This window comes from Aphelocoma coerulescens, chromosome 8 (genome assembly GCF_041296385.1).
Source record: "Aphelocoma coerulescens isolate FSJ_1873_10779 chromosome 8, UR_Acoe_1.0, whole genome shotgun sequence".
NCBI lineage: Eukaryota > Metazoa > Chordata > Aves > Passeriformes > Corvidae > Aphelocoma > Aphelocoma coerulescens.
This window is the reverse complement of record NC_091022.1, coordinates 32,015,893-32,034,055: the sequence shown is the minus strand read 5'-3', so window position 1 is coordinate 32,034,055 and position 18,163 is coordinate 32,015,893. Positions and strand designations below refer to the sequence as shown.

The window sequence follows — 18,163 nt, the reverse complement described above, 5'->3', positions numbered from 1 at the left end:
CCAGCACGGCTCTGACCCCCAGTCCTGCTGTGGGGAGGGGTGGAAGGACCCCTGTCCCGCTGCCCAGACAGGGGACACGCGTCTGGTGTGCCCTGGTCCCTGCAGTGCCCCCCATGCAGTGCCCGGTGCCCCCCACCTCAGGCGCCGTGTGACCTCACCTACGCGCCCCTTCCTCTCTTCATGTCCCCCCGCCAGACCCCGGGGGTTCCCCTCATCAGTGCCCCCCATGCCAACCTCCGTGAGCTGCCCCCCTTGCTGTGTCCCCTAACCCAGTCCCTCGGCTGTTCACCCACATCAGTGCCCCCGCATCCCAGCCCGCCCGTCAATGCCTCCCATCCCAGCCGCTGTTCGGTGCCCCTCCATCAATGCCCCCACCCCAGATCTCTGTTCTATGCACCCGGTCCGTGCCCCCCATCCCAGCCCCCATTCAGTCTCCCCCTCCCCGGTCTGTGCCCCCTCATCCCAGCCCCCTGTGTGATGTCCCCCTATCAATGCCCCCATCCCAGCTCCCGTGCCACCACCCCATCACTGCCCCCTGTGCCATGTCCCTCCATCCCAGCCCCCATCCCAGCCCCCTGTGCCATGTCCCTCCATCCCAACCCCCATCACTGCCCCCTGCGATGTCCCCCCCATCCCAGCCCCTATCCCAGCCCCCTGCGATGTCCCTCCATCCCAGCCCCCATCCCAGCCCCCTGCGATGTCCCCCCCATCCCAGCACCCCCTGTGCCACGTCTCCATCCCAGCTCCCAGTCCCCTGCCCCCTCCCCATCCCCCTGTCCCGTGCCCCCATCCCCTGTCCCCAGTCCCCCCCCATCCCCTGTCCCGTGCCCCCACCCCAGTCCCATCCCCATCCCCTGTCCCGTGCCCCTGTCCCCTGTCCCCCCCCCATCCCCTGTCCCGTGCCCCCACCCCTGTCCCGTGCCCCCATCCCCCTGTCCCCACCGCAGTCCCCGCCCCGCCCCGGGGCCGCTCCCCCGGCCCGGCCCGGCCCGCCCCGCGCTGTCCCCGCGGCTGCGCGGCGCCGCCCCCGCCGCAGCCCCGCCCCAGCCATGTCGGCCCCGCGCAGACGCCCCGCGGCCGCTGCCGGGGGGGGGCCCGAGGGGGCGGCCGAGGGGGGAGCCCCCGCCGGAGCCCCCGCGCCCGGCGATGCGGAGCGGGGCATGGCGGCCCCGCCGCTCTGCCTGCGCCTGCTGGCCGCCGCCTTCTACGGCCTCAGCTCCTTCCTCATCGTCGTCGTCAACAAGAGCGTCCTCACCACCTACGGGTACGGCCGCGCCGGCGGGACCCCCCCCTCACCCCCCCGGGATCGGGATAGCCCCTCTGGGATCGGGGTACCCCCCCGGGGTCGGCGTGGGGAGCCCCCCGTGGGATGGGTATCGGGACCCCGCCGCTCACCCCCTGTGTGACCCCCCCCCCCCTGCCCCGGGGTCCTTCCCAGCCCTGGGCACCCCCCCTGCACCCCCTGCTTTGGGGCTCCCACCCCCCACCCACCCCGCCCTTTCCGCTCCCTGGCTGTCCCCCTGTCCCCCTGCCCGGCCCCCCGGCCGTGGGTTTGTGGCCTCCGGGACCCCCCGGTGTGGGTGCCCCCCCTGATTTGTGCTCTCGTCCCGCAGGTTCCCGTCCTCGCTGTGCGTGGGGCTGGGCCAGGTGAGTGGGACCCCCCCGTGTCCCCGCGCCCCGTGTTTTGGGGGCCCGTGGGGTGACCCCCTGCTCTCTTGCAGATGCTGGCGACGGTGGCCGTGCTCTGGGCGGGGAAGGCGCTGCGGGTGGTTAAGTTCCCTGACCTGGACAGACACGTCCCCCGGCGGGTGAGACCCCTCCCCAGCCCCCAGCTCCCTTTTCCAGACACCCAGTTCCCCTCCTCGAGCACCCAAATCCCCTCCCAAGCACCCAGCTCCCTTTTCCAGACACCCAGCTCCCTCTTCCAGACACCCAGCTCCCCTCCCCGGACACCCAGCTCCCCTCCCCGGGCTCCTGTCCCCAGCTCCGGGGCTCCGTGCCCACCACGGGCTCTTTGGCAGCGGGATGCCCGTGCCTGTTCCCGGGATCCTGCGGCCACGGAGCAGCTCCGGGACACGTGTGTGCGTGTGGAGGCTTCCACGGCGGGGTGGGAATAATTCCGTGTCTATATTTATCCGCGGAGGGTGCTCTGGGGAGCTCCCCGGGCGCCTCGGGTCGCTCACGGAGCCTTATCCCGCTTCTTTCCAGACGTTTCCTCTACCTCTTCTGTACTTCGGGAACCAGATCACAGGACTGTTCAGCACAAAGAAACTGAAGTACGGATGGGTTTCCGGCACAGGGGGGGTTTAACGGGGCCTTGGGGGTTTCCAGGATTGCCGCAGGGTTTTCCAGGGAGCCGCTGCCGGGCCCCGGGGCTGTGCGGGCTCTGGGTGATCCGGGCAGGAGCCGCTCGGGGCCCTGCACTTCCTTCCCTGCCCACGAGGGAATGTGCCACGTGCGAGTTCCCAAATGCTTCCCGCGGGCAGGGAGGGACACGGGGCTGGCCCCCATCCGTGGGGTGAGGGTCTGGGGGTGTCCTTGGGGTCCCCCACCCTGGCAGAGTCAGATCAAAGTGGGTGTGGGAGCAATGCCATTCCCATAAGGAGCAGTGCCATTCCCATAAGGGAACGGGCAGGCCAATCCGTGCTGTTTTACAGAACCCGTCATCCCTGCTCCATTTGGGATGTGGGGAGGGGGGAACACCCTTTCACCACGCTGCCCCTTCCTCCTGCAGCCTGCCCATGTTCACCGTCCTGCGGAGGTTTTCCATCCTGTTTACGATGTTTGCCGAAGGATTCTTGCTCAAGTGAGTGTCCCCAGCCCCTGTGACAGCTCCGGGCTCGGGTTCCGGGGCTGCCTGGCCGGGGTTTGGCTCCGGGCTGGGCTGGGAGGAGGCGGGTGCAGGAGCAGCTTGTCCTGATCCCTTTCCCGAGTGTCCAGAGGGAGCTGGGAGAGAGGGATGTGCTCTGTGTCCGTGTCCAGCAGCCTGGCTGTGCCAACCCCGGTTCCTGCAGGGACCCCAAACCTCTCCCAGAGTGCCCACAGCCCCTTCCCAGGGCTGGGAGCTGCTCCGTGCCTGGCTGAGCCCTTCCTTGCCCCAGGCAGAGCTGCAGCTCTCCACAAACTCCCAACTCCTCGAGGCTGAGTTCTTTATCTTCCAAAAAATCGCAGAGATAATTGGCTAAAAATGTCTTTACTCGAAGCTCCTGCACAGCTTGGTTTGTTTGGGGTTGGTTTGGGGTTTTTTCCCCCCTTTCCAGAGGAGGAAAAGCTTCTCCCTGCTCCGCTCCAAAGCCCTCAGAGTATTCCCAAGGACTGAACTGTGGCTGATGCCGTGTCCTCCTGCCTCTCTTTTCCAGGAAGAAGTTTTCCTGGAGCATTCAGATGACAGTATTTGCTATGATCTTTGGTGCATTTGTAGCTGCCAGGTGAGCTGTCCCCATTCCCACATCTCCAGAGGCTCCGTGCTAATGGGAATCGAGTTCCACGGTGTGTCCCAAGCAGAGAGGGATTAAACACCGACTTTCCCCCCTCCAGACGTGCTCTCCAGTAGGAAAGAATGTTTTCCTGACCCAAATCCCAACCCCTCCTCCCATGATTAACTTTTCCTGACAACTTGCTGGCTCCACAGAAGGTGGAAGGACTCTTCCAAGCGTTGTCCCTGCGCAGTCCAGAGCTTTAACTCCTGCTTTTTCCCTTTCCCAGTGCTGACTTGGCATTCGATCTGGAAGGATACATTTTTATCCTCATTAACGATGCCTTAACGGCTGCAAACGGTGCCTACGTGAAACAGAAGCTGGATTCAAAGGTGGGGTGACCTTTGGCTTTGGGATGTTGGGCTGGGCTTGTCACCAGCTTATTCTGGGAGGGCAAAGGGGGGAGGCTCAGCCATCCCTCTCCCAAAATCTCCTGTCCAGAGCTGGAGAGGGACTTGGGGCAAGGGATGGAGGGTCAGGACACAGGGAATGGTTTCCCACTGCCAGAGGGCAGGGCTGGATGGGAGATTGGGGAATTGGGAATTCCTGGCTGGGAGGGTGATGAGACCCTGGAATGGATTTCCCAGAGCAGCTGTGGCTGCCCCTGGATCCCTGGCAGTGTCCCAGGCCAGGCTGGAGCAGCCTGGGATAGCAGAAAGTGTCCCTGCCTGTGGGACTGGATGAGCTTTAAGGTCCCTCCCAGTCCAGTCCAGTCTGGGATTCCAAGATACTTAAAAATTCCCACCCTCCAGCTCCTCTGTCTCGGAGAATCCCACATGGATTCAGCTCCAGGCCCAGTCCCAGCAGCAATATGAGAAAGATATTCTGTTCCCACTCCAACCCATGGGTATTTCCCATTTCCAGGAGCTGGGGAAGTACGGTCTGCTCTACTACAATGCACTGTTCATGATCGTCCCCACCCTGGCCATTGCCTACATCACTGGAGATGCACAGAAGGTAGGATTCCCATCCCAAAATCCATGCTTTTAGTGGCACAACTGTATGGACAGCATGGGGTGCTGAGGAGGGGGCAGGGCAAGGGGTGGGGGGGGTCACTGCCCCAAAACCACCTCGGCACAAAGGAACTGCGACTTTTACGTTGGACCCAAACCCCTGGAGTTGCTCCATTCAGGCATTTTTGTAATGCTGAGGAATGGGGAAGTGGAGAGCGAGAAGAAAACCCGAATATTATTTAAAGAAGCTGAGCATTTTCAGAATCAGTAAGGTTCTTCAAACTTTTTTTCTGCCCTTCCCCTCTCTCTGGGGCAGTTTTGCTGAGTTGCTGTGTGGGTTCAGTTTGCTTGTGGTGCCCCCCATCAGGGCTGGGGTCCTGAAGGTGTGAAATTATTATTATTATTAATAATGATATTTGACTTCTGGTCCTGTATACATTAAATTCTTCTATTATTTCTTTTAAATTTTTTAAAAAAATTTATCTCTGGTCCTTTATATGTTAAGTTCTTCTTTTTATTATTGTTGTTGTTATTATTATTATGACTAATAATAATAATAATAATTTACCTCTGATCCTGTATACATGAAATTCTTCCACTATTATTATTATTATTATTAATAATAATAATAATTATAGTAGTAGAAGAATTTCATGTATACAGGACCAGAGGAATAATAATAATAACAATAATAATAATAATAATAATAATAATAATAATAATAATAATAATATAATTTGTTGTTGTTCCTGCTATTACTACCACTACTATTATTTTTTACATTTGATTTGTATTTTTATTGCACTCACTGATGTGCAGCTGGCTCTCCTGAGCAAGAAATCCCATTTTCCTGCCTGTTTTTTCAGCATCCCCCTCTCAGTGTGCAGAGGATTCAGATAAATTCCCTCCTCCAAAGGCTGGAGGTGTTGCCCACCCTGTGGGTGACCCTGGGGGGCCCTGCCAGCCCCCTCTGTCCCAGCCTGGTGGCTTTGTCCCCATTAGGGGCTTGGAGCCCTGGATATGGAGCTGGGATTAGCAGCGGGTGAAGGTGGCTCAGCCCCGCCCTCCAGAGCAGCTCTGAGGGCTGGATTTGGGATAAAGTGCTCATTTAGGAGCGGGAGCTGGGCCTGGGCAGGGAAATGCTGCTGTGAGCAGCCTCTGTTCAGCCTGGAGAGAGAAATGGCCTTTTTTTATTTGCTTTTCCCCTGAATAAACTCCTTTCTGCCGGGCCCGGCGCTGCTGGACAAAGATGCGCTGTGTGCCGGGGCTGCTGCCAGGAAACTCCGCCTTGGCAGCTCCAGGAAAACCCCCTTGGGAAGGGCCTGTGCCTGGGGGGGCTGGGAGCCTTTCCTGTGCCTGTGGATCTGGGAATTCTTGTGGTTCCTTAAGAGGCATCCCAGGGAACACATCCTGCTTTGTGAGCGGTGTGCGGGTGGTGCTGAGCAAAGCCCTGCGAGGAGCTCCTGGGGGAGAAGGGGATGGATGATCTGCAGGAAGGTCCCTCCAGGGCTGGAGTTCCATGGCCCTATGGGAAGTGCATTCCCAGCTGCCTGGCCGGGTTCTGGGTGCTTTGGCATTCCCTGTCTGGCTGGGAAGGGAGTGAGGGAAGCAGCTCTTGCCCTGCCCTGCTCGCGGCTGAGGCTGGCAGGGCCCTCTGGAGCGCCTCTGGTCCCTCTGGAGCAGATGAGGATTCCACTCGGATTCTGGCTGTCTCCAAGGGTGGAGACTCCACCACTTCCCTGGGCAACCTGTGCACCCTCTCCAAGTGCCTGCAGACATCCAGAGGGATCCTCCTGTGTGTCCGTGTGTGCCCCTGGCTCCGTGGTCCTGTCCCTGGGCACCTCTGGAAGAGCCTGGCTCCTTCTCCTCGGCTCCCTGGGTGAGACCCCGGAGCCTGCTCCGAGCTCTCCTCAGGGAGATGCTCCAGTCCCTGCAGGATCTTGGTGACTCCTCTGGATTCTCCCTGTCTGTGGCACTGCCCAGCACTGGACCCAGCACTCCAGATGCCCCAAAATCCCAGGAAAAAAGCGCTTCCCTGAAATCCAGGCTGCCTTGAGCCGCTCTGTCAGCAGCATCTCCGGAGGTTACACCTCCCTTGGGATGTGCTGTCTTGAGTGTTTGCAGTGAAGGAATTCCAGAGTGATCCAGTTCTGGATAACAGCCAGCTGGGAGATGCCTCTCCTGATTCCTCTGGCACGTGGACTCATTCCCTGCTTTTTCCAGGAGGGATGAGCTGAGTGCTGAGGCTGGAAGTGATGCCAATGGGGACCCCCGGCCTTCCCACAGCCCTGGGATGTTACTCCAGGCTGGGAATTGGGTTGTTTTTTCCTGCTGTGAGGTGAAAGCTGATGCTGGGGGGGTTGTTCCTTGTCTTGCTGGGAATTCTGTGCTTCCTGAGGGTCTGAAGCTGGTGTTTCCTACAGGCAGTGGAATACCAGGGCTGGGCAGACACGTTCTTCGTCGTGCAGTTCACGCTGTCGTGTGTGATGGGGTAAGGACTGGGATGCTGGGCTGGGAGCAGGGAAGGCGTCTCCATTCCGGAAGTTGGGAATTTTGGTGCCCTTATATTATTAAAAATTCCTAATAAATCCTCAGTGCTTATAGGGACACCATTGCTGAGAGTTGGGGGGGGGAGTTGGGAGTTATCTCCCACCTCCCTCCAGTGCAGGTTTAGCTAAAAAAGTGGTGGGATAAATACTGCTGGAGAAAGGATGGGAATGGATCATGGAATGCTGAAATGCTTTGGCTTGGGAGGGACCTTAAGCTCACCTCATTCCCTGAAGGGCAGGGACCCCTTCCATGGCCAGGGTGATGGGATGAGGGGATTCCCAAGGCGTGTCCCTGATGGTGGCTCTTTTCTGTAGGTTTATTTTGATGTATTCCACGGTTCTGTGCACTCAGTACAACTCTGCTCTTACAACTACAATAGTTGGCTGCATTAAGGTGAGTGGCATTCCCAGGAAAGCACCTCGTTATCCCTTGGGAATTGCATTAACCCCTCATGACAGCCCCCATGTCTTCCCCATTCCCCACCCTGCATTCTCTTTTCCGTACATTCCCGTGTCTCAGGCTGTTTGTTCCTCCCATCTTGTTCCTTTGCAGAATATTTTAATAACCTATATTGGGATGTTTTTTGGAGGAGATTATATTTTTACATGGATGAACTTCATTGGTCTGAATATCAGGTAAGATTATTTCTGATTTGTAAGTGAAAATTGGGGTAAAACTGAAACGATTTGACTGATTTAATGGATATTTTCCCAAAAAACCCCCATGGAATTGGGTTCCTGTGCTTGGTCCCTGCTCAGGCTGTGGGATGCTCCCAGACTTGGCTTGTTTCAAAGCCAGGAGAATTCACAGGAGTATTTTAGCAGGAAAATTTGAGTTTTCCCAGAGTTGCCAATGGAATGAAGGCAGCAAAAGAAGAATTTTTGGGGTTCTTTCACCTGGTATTATTATTCACCTTTTGGAAAAGTCTCCCTTCTGGGCTGTGTTAGGAGAGTCTCCCCGTTCCTTCCCTGTCCTTCAGCAGGATCCCTTTGGGGGTGGGATGGATCCAGCACTAGGCTGGGAAGCGTTTGGGCAGGAATGAAACAAGATACCTGGGTTTAGGAGGAAAACTGGCAGTTTCCATGGAAATTCCAGCAGATCCTGGTCCCGTGGCCCTGGCTTTTCCTGGGGCGGGGCTGTGGGGCTGCTGCAGGAGCCAAGCTCATTCCCAACGTGTTCCCTGAATCTCTTGCAGTATTGCTGGAAGCCTGGTGTATTCCTACATCACTTTCACTGAGGAGCAAATGAACAAGGAGTCGGATGCTGGCAGCAAGATGGATATTAAAGGGAAAAGCTCCGTGTGAGCAGGGAGAGGCTTTTTTTGGGAACCAACCTCTTCCTGTTCGCTTGATCGCGGGCAGGACGTGGGAAGGGATCCGGGGCGCCTGCCAGGAGCCACGGGGATGCTCTTAATTTGCACAGCTGAGATTGCTGCCTTCACAAATCCTTGGGAAGAGAGCGGCCTGCAAGGGGAAGGATGAGCCTAATTAAGTGTGATCGGGAGGAATTAATGGGTTTCTAATCAAGCTGGGAGTCGGCAGCGGAGATGGGCACGAGCAGCGGGCAGGGCGAGGGCTGGAAGACGTTCTGCTCTGAGGGATGTGCCAGGGGTACCCCTGGCTGGATCTGCTCCGTGGGATCCGAGGATCTGCTGCTCAGTGGAGGGATGCTGGGGCTGGCTCCGTGCCCAGCCCGCTCCCTCTGAAGGGAGGGAATGCCGTGGCACCCGGCCGTGTCCGGCTCCGAGGATGCGAGCGCCGGCATTCCCTGGAAGATGCAGGATGCTCCTGGGCTGGGCCAAAACCTCTTGGATGAATGTTCAGTGCTCTCTGGACTTAAATTTGAGCTGTTTCCTGGTTATTTTCTGGTTTTTTGTTCCATTAACCCACTTTTCAAGCTGGGTTTGCCCTCCTGGGCTTACCAGAGCCTTGCATTCTCCTCTGTCTTTGGGAGGCTTGGGGACATTCCCAGCAGGAAGGTTTTCCCTGCCACTGCTGAGCTCTGCAGCCTCCCTCACTTGGGGTCAGAAAGCCTTGGATTTGGGAAAGCTGCTGGCCTTACTGGGAAGATCCACCAGGGAGAAGCTGCTGGGATCACAGGAGAGCCGAAGTTGTCCCACCTGGCACAGCACATCCAGGGAGTCTGCAAATGCTGCAGCTCCCACCCCTGGACGAGGCACAAGGACTTAAATCTTCTTTTTTGGCAAGTACAGGGGGCTCCACAATTCTTGTGTTCCATGGAATGAGTCACCCTGGGTTTGTGACCCACCAAAAGAATGGGAATTTTCATGCATTGGGCAGTGTTCACTGACTTTTAAAGGTTGTTTTACCCAGCACTTCTTTCCAGGTGCCCTTGGGTTGTCTTTTGGGTTAAAAAGAATTGTTTTTAAGTTCAGTTATAAAACTTTTTGGTAAAATAATGTTTTTAGAGATTTTTGTACCCAAACAGCTTCTCCACACACTGACATTGGGCTTTTTGGGAAATATTTGCTCCAGCTGGAACTGCTCTCGGGCAAAGCTGCATTTGTTGGAGTTTTTTGGAAGTTTTTGGATGGGAAAGAGATTTTGTGTGAGGGTGCTGCTCCAGCCTGGTGTGCAGTGAGTGAGCTGCTGCCTGCTCCAACAATTCCAGAGCCACAACTTCCCCCTTTGTTTGTGGGATTGTGTGGTCACTGTAGGGAGTTGGGGTGTTCTGGAGCAGCCCCTCAGCAGGTTCCCCCTCAGAGCACAGTAAAAAAGCAATCCCTGATTATTTTGTCTCCCAAAATTCCAGTAAAACCTCGGCTTTGTCCCAGGGGAGGGAGGCTGGCAAGCCCTTCCTGCTGTGCAGAAGCCCCCCAGTCCCAGCCCAGCTGGGGTTGCTGGTCCCCGTGCTGGTTCCCAGTATCCAGGTGGGGCTGGGGCCCCTCCCACCTCCTCCTTCCTCTCCTGCAGCATTCCCAAATTCCTTTTTCCCACGTGTGCTCCGACTCCGCTGTGCTGAGTTCACAGCCAGAAGGTTGATTCTGTTAGAGGGGTTTTTTTATGATTTTATGTTTGTTTTTTTGAATCTACTGGTTAGATTTGGAGTCCTAACAGGGAAGTATTTTTAAAGCTTATTTTGTCCATGCCGGGATCCTGCTGGATCCTAAACACTGGGAAAGCCAAGAGTTCCTCTAACAGTATTTTCTATGCTATTAATTGACTAAAAAAATGTTTTCTATAGAGAATCTATTTACAAAATGAGCATTTTAGTGCTGAAAATCTGAATGTATGGCAGGCTGTGGATGTGAGCAATGACAGCAGACAGGATTTATGTGCCTCTGTATTTTTGTATTTGCTTCCAATAAACCAATGAACCAAAGCTGCTCCTGCCTCATCCCTCCCTTCCCTGAGCAGCAGGAAAAGGCTGGAGAGGATGGGTGGATAAATCAGGGATTTCAGGGGCTCTGACAACCCCCCGGTTCCAGCAAGGTGGGGAGGGGTCTCCTGGGTTCCCAGCTTTGAATATTCCTTGAGAGGGGATGTGGAGGACAACCCTGTTTCTGGGGAATGAAGGAAACAGCTGGAAGTTCATCCAGAAAAGGGGGTTTTGTTCCCATGGGTTTCACTGCAGAGTAACAGAGTCACTGCTGCTGCACCAGCCTGGGGCTTCCCGTATTCCACCCTCTGGAGCAGAAAGAGTCAGGAATTTTGGATGCAGACAGTAAGTTTAAAAATATTTTAATAAGCTTTTCCAGAATTGCAGACAGGGGAGGGGAATAAGAGGAGGGAATTACTAACAGTGCAAAATACTGTGTGGGGAAAATGTATCAAACTGATCTGTAGGGTTTGTGTGTGTGTGGACATCCTCTAGCACGTTGAACCCTTTGGGAAGCCCAAGGATTTCCTGTTGGATTGGATTCCCAACTGTACTGAAGGCTTGGAAAATGAAGGCAAAGTTAGCAGATTTCCAGGGTTTGAAATAGCTTTAGTAGTGCAATGACTTTTATCGAGTTCTAGTGGCTGCAGTTTGAAACATGAACAAAGTATTGTATAAAACACCAGCATAAACAAAAGGTAAATTAGAATTAAATATTTTCCAAGTCTAGCTGAGCATTACATAGTGGATTATGGAATGTCAGGTCTCTTCTACATATCACCAAAAGAAAAAAAATAAAGGAAAGATAAAAAACAAAGCAACATTCCTGAAAATATACACAGTGCTGGATTTCACACACGAGCCTGAGACAATTCACTGGGAAACTTTCCTATGGATTTTTGGGAAGTATTTCCAAGTTGCAACCAAAAACAAAGAGCATCAAAATAAAACTGCAAATAGGATTGTGCTTGTGTGGAACCGTCTTTGAGCCAAGGGGAAACTTTGGGGTTCTGCTCATAACCAGAGCGGAGAGTTAACAGCAACCTCTGCCTCAGGCATTAATCACTGCATTCCTTAATTAACACAGGCCTTAATTAACGAACCTCACCCAGAGCCTCTCCAGGAACAGGGCTGGCAGGAAGAGCTGGGAACAGCAGGTTCCTACATCCATAACCCATCCACACCCCGAGGATTTGGCTCACTCCTCATCACAAAGTCCAAGGGAAGTTCAGTAGAGAAGAAACCCAATCAGCCCAACCCCTCAGCAGTGGGGTTTGGGTTGAAACATGCACTTCAAACCATTCATTTCAACTGGAACCATAAACTTGAAGAGAAAAGAACCAGTTAAGGATAAACAGCACAGCTGTGAGGAGGAGGACACAGGGTTATCCATGACACAAAGGAACAATTTTCCCAGATTTTGGCAGAGTAGAACTGGAGCTGGGCTGAAAGAAACCAAACAAAACCAAAATGAATTTGGATTTAAAACGTTCCTGACTGATGGATGTAAATCCTACATCCACAGCTTTTCAGTGGTGCTGCTGGCACGGTGAGCATCACCCCCTCCACATTTATTTATAAGCAATTTTTGGTTTGCACACTGAAATTAGTTCTCCATAGCTCAGTCTTAAATTCCTCCTCTCCCTTCTTCAGGTGAGTGCATCCCTGTGCACCAATACAGAATCCCAGGATTTACTAGGTTGGGAAAGACCTTTGAGATCATCAAGTCCAACCTCTGACCTGTGTGTGCTGCTCCCACTGAAGGCATCCCTGTGGTCCTCAGGAATTCCAGTCCAGCACCAGTTTCCAGCTGCATTTCCAACCAGTCCAGCCACACTCCAGCCCTTGCTGTGCTCCCTGAAACGTGGCAGGTGACAGACTGGAAATAAACCAGTGGATAATGGACGGCTGAACTTGAAGAAGGTTCAGTAAACTCCAGAATTTGGCTGCTGTGAAATTTCTCCAAGTTCCAAATCAAGTGAGGAAAGGGAGAAAGAAAGCAAGGAAATGTGTGCAATGCAAGCAGCATGCTTAACAAAAATTTAAACATCATTATTTGCCATAAAACAAGGAAAAAAAAAACCACGTTTCCAAAATCATCAAATGCCTCCTACCCATTCTTATGTTAATTATTTACCAGTTTCTGGGAAGAAAATTAACACGTTGTTGATTAATTTTTAACTCCATTGGTTTGGTTTGGTTTTTTTTTTTTGTTTGTTTGTTTTTTGTTTTGTTTTTGGTTGGGTATTTTTTTTTAGAAAAGACTTCAGCAAAATAAAAGGAAGCTGACATTAGACTCAGGGTATCAACTCTCTCATAAAAGTTTACCAACTGTACAAGGTAAGAAAATTATACAAGCTTTTGTTTTAAGAAAGGACAGTTCAATCAAGACATAAGTACTGTAAAAATCTTTCAAAGGCTACAGAGAAATCTGGAAAAATACAGAATGTATTTCTTTAGCCCAGATAAAGAATATGGAAAGACATCATTGATGTCAACAATTTTACATAGACAAACCTGACCTGGTTTATTTATTTACCTTTTAAAACTTCTATATATAAAAATAGTTGTGCTCATAACTTTCAGGATTCATGAGGGTTCCTTAATGATGGGATGACATTTTCCTCTCTCCAGCAGGAGTGGAAGTCTCTGTGCCTGCTCTGTCTTGGCTTTTCCTGTTTTATTTTCACTTCCTGCAAAGCCCCAAATGCTTTGTTCACTTGTACACTGATTAAATGCTGTATTATACATTAAATGCTGTACTAACACATTCTTTAATGTATTAGGCTGGGAGTATTTTTGCAGCAACTCTCTGCTTTGTTCCTCAAATGTTTAAGGGCCTTTTATCCCAGAACTGCAGCTGCCAGCTCTGAGAAATTCAATATTCTCCTGCTGCTTTTCAGCACTAAAAAAACCACCAAATCATCAGATCTTTAGAGCCAACTAGAAGGTCTCAGGAAACAAAAAAAAAAATCTCAGATTGTTTATGGAACTGGATTTTGTAAGGTAACCCATCAACCCTGAAAATTTTAGACACCCAAAATTTACTCCAAGGAATAAAATCAGCTCCCAGCACTCAGTCATCCAAAGTTTCTAGCTCCTCCAGCTTCCCGTGGGAGTTGGCTTCCTGGAAGAACTCTGAAGCACCTGGACTCTCCTTCCCATTGCTGTTAATTCTCCTTCTTTTCAGAGGTCTTTCACTCTTTTCTTCCAGCTCAGGGTCATTCCTTGAAGCTGAATGAGCAAGTTTGGGGTCAATGGAGAGGTTTTCAGGTTCATACCCATTGGTATCCAGCTCCGTGTGAGGTGTTTTCTTCCCACTGGAAGGTCCATTCACGTGCAATCCCTCGAGCTTTGCCTCCTCTTTCCCCGGCACCTCTCCTGGGCCGTTGGCAGAGACACCTGGGTGGGAGAGAAACCCCATCAGCAAAGCACAGCAGCATCAGAACAGCCTGGGCCGGGTCAGGAAAGCAGAACCTGAACTTAAATGATTAAAAATTCACTATTTTTCTCCTTATCCTCACTGTGGGATTGACATGCATACAAATGACACAGGGAGTTTGTGGAAGTCCTATAAAGGAGCAGAGAATGTCCTGGAATCCCAGAACTCCATGAGCTGCAGGTGGACTCTCCTCACCTGGGCATTTTGTGCAGTTTCCAGGTGATTTCCACACTCTGAGTGAGTCCCTGAGCTCCTCCCTCAGCTCGGCTCTCCTCGCTTTTCTTCCTGGCTGCTCTCCCATTCCCAACTCCCTTCCAAGGCCCAGGGCTGGGGGAAGAGCTCCTGAGGAGCCCCAGGGAGCTGCCCCCAGCCCAGCTCCCCCCTCAGGGGCTCAATGTCCTGCTCAGGACTCCTCCCAGCATTGGTATTACACCTCTGCACTGGCACAGCGGGGACAAGAACTCACAAATCACAGTAACAGGAAATTCCAGGGGGGATTTATCTTCAAGACAAGGCCCCTGCCTAAATGCAAACATGGAGGAGTTTTGAAAAAAACAGTTTTAAACTTGAAGCTGGGAAAATACTTAAACTACAACAGGCTGTTTGTGTCTGGGGGTGTTCATCTGGAGAAGGGAAGGTTTTGGGAGAGCTCAGAGCCCCTGGCAGGGCCTGAAGGGGCTCCAGGAGAGCTGGAGAGGGACTGGGGACAAGGCATGGAGGGACAGGACACAGGGAATGGTATTAAACTGGTAAGAGGGCAGGGATGGATGGGCTCCCTGGGAGGGTGGGCAGGCCCTGGCACAGGGTGCCCAGAGCAGCTGTGGCTGCCCCTGGATCCCTGGCAGTGCCCAAGGCCAGGCTGGAGCAGCCTGGGACAGTGGAAGGTGTTGCTGCCATGGCAGGGGTGGCACTGGATGGGCTCTAAGGTGCCCCCTGACCCCGAGCAGGCTGGAGTTGTGTGACTGTGGCAGGACAGGGCCCCTCTCACCGTTCTGGTTGCTGCTGCTGGTGGTGCTGTCGTCCCTCTCGGACTGGCTGGTGCTGCTGTTGGAGGCCGTGGGCGGAGGGGACGGAGCTCTGCTGGAAGCAGCACTCTCACTCTCATCCAGGAGCCGATCCATGTAATCCCTGCACAACACACACACACTCAGCCCTGGCTGGGAAAGCCTGGTGGTACTGGGGTGGAAATACCCCTGCACACACTGCAGGTGTGGGCTATTCTGTGGGAAAGGCTTCCCAGTGCCAGAGGGCAGGGCTGGATGGGAGATTGGGAAGGAATTGTTCCCTGGGAGGGTGGGCAGGCCCTGGCACAGGGTGCCCAGAGCAGCTGGGGCTGCCCCTGGATCCCTGGCAGTGTCCAAGGCCAGGCTGGACATTGGGGCTTGGAGCAGCCTGGGACAGTGGGAGGTGTCCCTGCCATGGCAGGGGTGGCACTGGATGGGCTTTAAGTTCCCTCCCAACCCAAACCGTTCCATGATTCCAAATGTTTTATGTTGTGGCTGTGCTTCCAAGGTGATCCCTTCAGGCATTAAACCCTCGCAATTTGCTGAGTCACCAAGAACAAACCATTCCAGTAAATATAAATCACATTTGTGCACAAGGACCCCAAAGGGGTAAAGTCAAAACCAAGTGAAAAACTCCAGAGTTAAAGACATTCCCATCTCTGCCACTTATTCCAGTGCTCCAGCTTAGGTCAGGAATGGAAGACTGAAACAAAGGGAGCTGGTGGGTAAAGCCCTTGGATGTGTGGTGGGAAGGCTGGATCAGCATCTCCTCACACGTCATCATGCTGGAATTGCACCCTGAATTCCCTAACTTATCTGCAAAATCATTCAAGAACAGACAAGTCTGATCCTTAATGACACTGCTGCTGCTGCCCCTGCACAGCCAACTGCAGGAAGAGAGGTTTGAGTGATTAACCACCAAAAATGCCTCATCTGGGGAAAAATGGAAAAAAAACCCAGCAAGAGATGGGAGGAGAGGAGGAGCCAGACAGTCCCTGCCAGGCAGTTAAGAAACTCTCTGTAACATCCACAAAGTCCCAGATGGCAACTCTGGGTGTCACACAGCCCTCAGATGTTTGGAGAAACAATAATATGCCAAGGAAGGATCAACAGAGGAGCCAGGAACAAATGAGGAATGAAAATAATAGTAAAAAAGCTTGGCAAGAGGCAGTGGAAAGAGTGGGACAGCCAGATCAGAGCTTTGGAATGAAGGGCAGGAGAACAAGCTGGATCCGAGCTGGGAATGCAGCTCTGTTCACCCATTCCCTCTTTCCTCAGCAAGGACGGGAATGGGAAAAGGAGTTATGGATACCCCAAATGCCCTGGGACTTGGTGTTGTGCTGGCCAGAATGACTGACAAACAATGCACCACAAATTCCACCTGAAACTTGTGGTTACTGCTTTTGTACAAAACATATTTAATTAAAACAAGCATTGAAAAGAAAAACCTATTTACATTTAAAAAGAAAACCAACGGAATTCTAACAGAACTCAAATTGCTGCTCAATGCAAAGTGTTGGCCTTACTCCAAATAAATGTATTTTACAGATTATTTATACACACCAATGACATTTTTTACACTTTGGCTGTTTCCTGCTGCAAATTCACCTCTGAACCCCTCAGTTTTCAGCTGAGAGCAGGATGAAATACAGATTTAACCCCAGCATGACAATGAAATGATGAAATCAGGCACATCTTACGTGACCCCGGGGTGCAGGTTGTATTTTTTCTTCCCAAACCGGGTCTGCTGAGCAAAGAAATCGTAACGCTCCGACTTCTTCCACATGTAATAGAAGGCCACACACTCCCCCACGGAGCGGGTCCGCACCTGGAACAGGGGCCAAGCGAGTCCTCGTGAATTTAAAGGCATCTCTGGGCCAAAAAAAGCCAGCATTTAGAGCAAAATGTGTGAAATTCCAAGTCAAAGCTGCTTGGATTAGTGGACACTCTTGGCTCAGAATTTCAAAGGCCCAGAAATGGAAGTTGAGGGCGTTTCTAAAAATATTGGAGATGGCATGCAAGGAACAGCTCCAGGAGGAACATTCCAAGGGTGGCCAGAGTCTCTTCAGCCCAGAGCCAGGCTCCAGGGAGGCACCTCTTCCCACAGGATTTTTGCAGGATTTCTGCACTTTCACAATTTCAAATTCTAATTTGGATGTAAATAGTGGGAAAAAATTCCTCCCTGGCACCGGGTGCTCAGAGAAGCTGTGGCTGCCCCTGGATCCATCCCTGGAAGTGTCCAAGGCCAGGCTGAAGCAAGCTGGGATAGTGGAAGTGTCCCTGCCCATGGCAGGGGGTGGAATGGGATCTTTAAGGTCCCTTTCAACCCAACCCATTTGGCAATTCTGGGATTCTACAGCTAAAAATAAAATTATTTTGTTCACTTCTTTATCAAGGAAATTAATTTATTTACAATTATATGATTTTAAAATGTAAAAAGTGAGAATTGCACTTAGAGTTTACCTTGTTTGCCTGAATCACATGGAAATCCTTGCCATAGACTTTCAGCCCTTGTTCAAAATTCCTGCATTCCTCTTCTGTCCAAACAGATAATTCTTCTATAGGAAAATCAAAAATAAAAATGCAAGAAAGACAATATTTAATTTAAAAAGCCACTAAAAGCCAACTGAAGTGACAGAAAACATCTGGGATGAGCAGGGTCCTTTTTCCAGCTGCTGACTCCATAGGAACCACCTCCAGGAATTTCACCTTTTAGTATAATAATGGGAATTCTCCCTTCTAAGGACAAGATAGGGAAATGTGGCTGCTGGCAGGAGCTGGTTTATAGGGACTGCTATAAACTGATTATGATCTGGCCTCATTGATTCTTCAGGTCACAAGTAAATAAGGTTTAGAACAGTGGGAGAACAAAGGAATCTAATTTCTTTGATCATTGCTGCCTCGTGACGTGCCCAGGGAACTCGGGAGAGGCTGGGAAGCAGCACCAACAGATCAATGTGTGGGAAAACAGCTCCTGTCTTCTTCTCTCAGTTTGTTGCTCCTCAGTTTTTTGTTTGAGTGCAGGGATCAATAACAGCACAGGAAATGCTCAAGGCTCCCACAGCATCTTTAAGATCAGGGTTTTCAATGCTGCACTTTGTAAAATAAAAGCTTTATTTGCTCCTTCCTTTAGAATGATTTCATTTTATGTCTCACGTTTGCTGCATTCACTTTGATGACTGAAAGCTCTAGAAGAGCACAATAAAAACACCTACAAAATGCACAGTTGAGTTGTTAACAAGTCATTTTCAATTTTAAGTTGCTGCTGAAGCCACAGATATTTGTATCAAGCTCTATGGACAGGAAGTGAATTTACACAGAGAACAATGAGAGATTCACTGAGGCTGCATTTAAATGAAGCTTAAATCAACCTTCTCAGCCTGTTGACAGCAAAACCCC

General features: G+C 51.8%; 2 protein-coding genes across 10 annotated transcripts in view; one reads left to right on the top strand and one right to left on the bottom strand.

Moving 5' to 3' along the window:
* The first annotated feature begins 1,043 nt into the window (after window positions 1–1,043).
* SLC35D1 (solute carrier family 35 member D1) lies at window positions 1,044–10,321 on the top strand. The gene is made up of 12 exons (XM_069023658.1): window positions 1,044–1,264; window positions 1,614–1,647; window positions 1,722–1,808; window positions 2,209–2,276; window positions 2,735–2,806; window positions 3,360–3,428; window positions 3,706–3,808; window positions 4,341–4,433; window positions 6,853–6,920; window positions 7,294–7,372; window positions 7,532–7,614; window positions 8,175–10,321. Exons 1-12 carry the CDS (start codon window positions 1,050–1,052, stop codon window positions 8,281–8,283), a joined length of 1,080 nt encoding a protein of 359 aa, XP_068879759.1. The 5' UTR covers window positions 1,044–1,049; the 3' UTR covers window positions 8,284–10,321.
* Window positions 10,322–10,664: 343 nt separating this feature from the next.
* Window positions 10,665–18,163, bottom strand: part of MIER1 (MIER1 transcriptional regulator) — a 32,357-nt gene continuing 24,858 nt past the window's right edge. For 8 of the 9 annotated variants that reach the window (XM_069023650.1, XM_069023649.1, XM_069023647.1 and 5 more), the window contains 4 exons: window positions 17,228–17,322; window positions 16,465–16,592; window positions 14,749–14,888; window positions 10,665–13,720 (listed from right to left, as the gene is read on the bottom strand). In XM_069023650.1, coding sequence (XP_068879751.1) covers window positions 13,395–13,720; window positions 14,749–14,888; window positions 16,465–16,592; window positions 17,228–17,322 — 689 coding nt within the window. In that variant the 3' untranslated portion in view covers window positions 10,665–13,394. The remainder of the gene's footprint in view (window positions 13,721–14,748; window positions 14,889–16,464; window positions 16,593–17,227; window positions 17,323–18,163) is intronic. The other variant, XR_011152590.1, reaches the window with a different exon arrangement.

Excerpts from the sequence above, each read along its gene's own strand:
- SLC35D1 (XM_069023658.1), top strand. The coding sequence starts at position 1,050 with ATGTCGGCCCCGCGCAGACGCCCCGCGGCCGCTGCCGGGGGGGGGCCC. Across the intron at positions 1,648-1,721 it reads TGTGCGTGGGGCTGGGCCAG|ATGCTGGCGACGGTGGCCGT; the intron begins GTGAGTGGGACC and ends GCTCTCTTGCAG. Across the intron at positions 3,809-4,340 it reads AACAGAAGCTGGATTCAAAG|GAGCTGGGGAAGTACGGTCT; the intron begins GTGGGGTGACCT and ends TCCCATTTCCAG.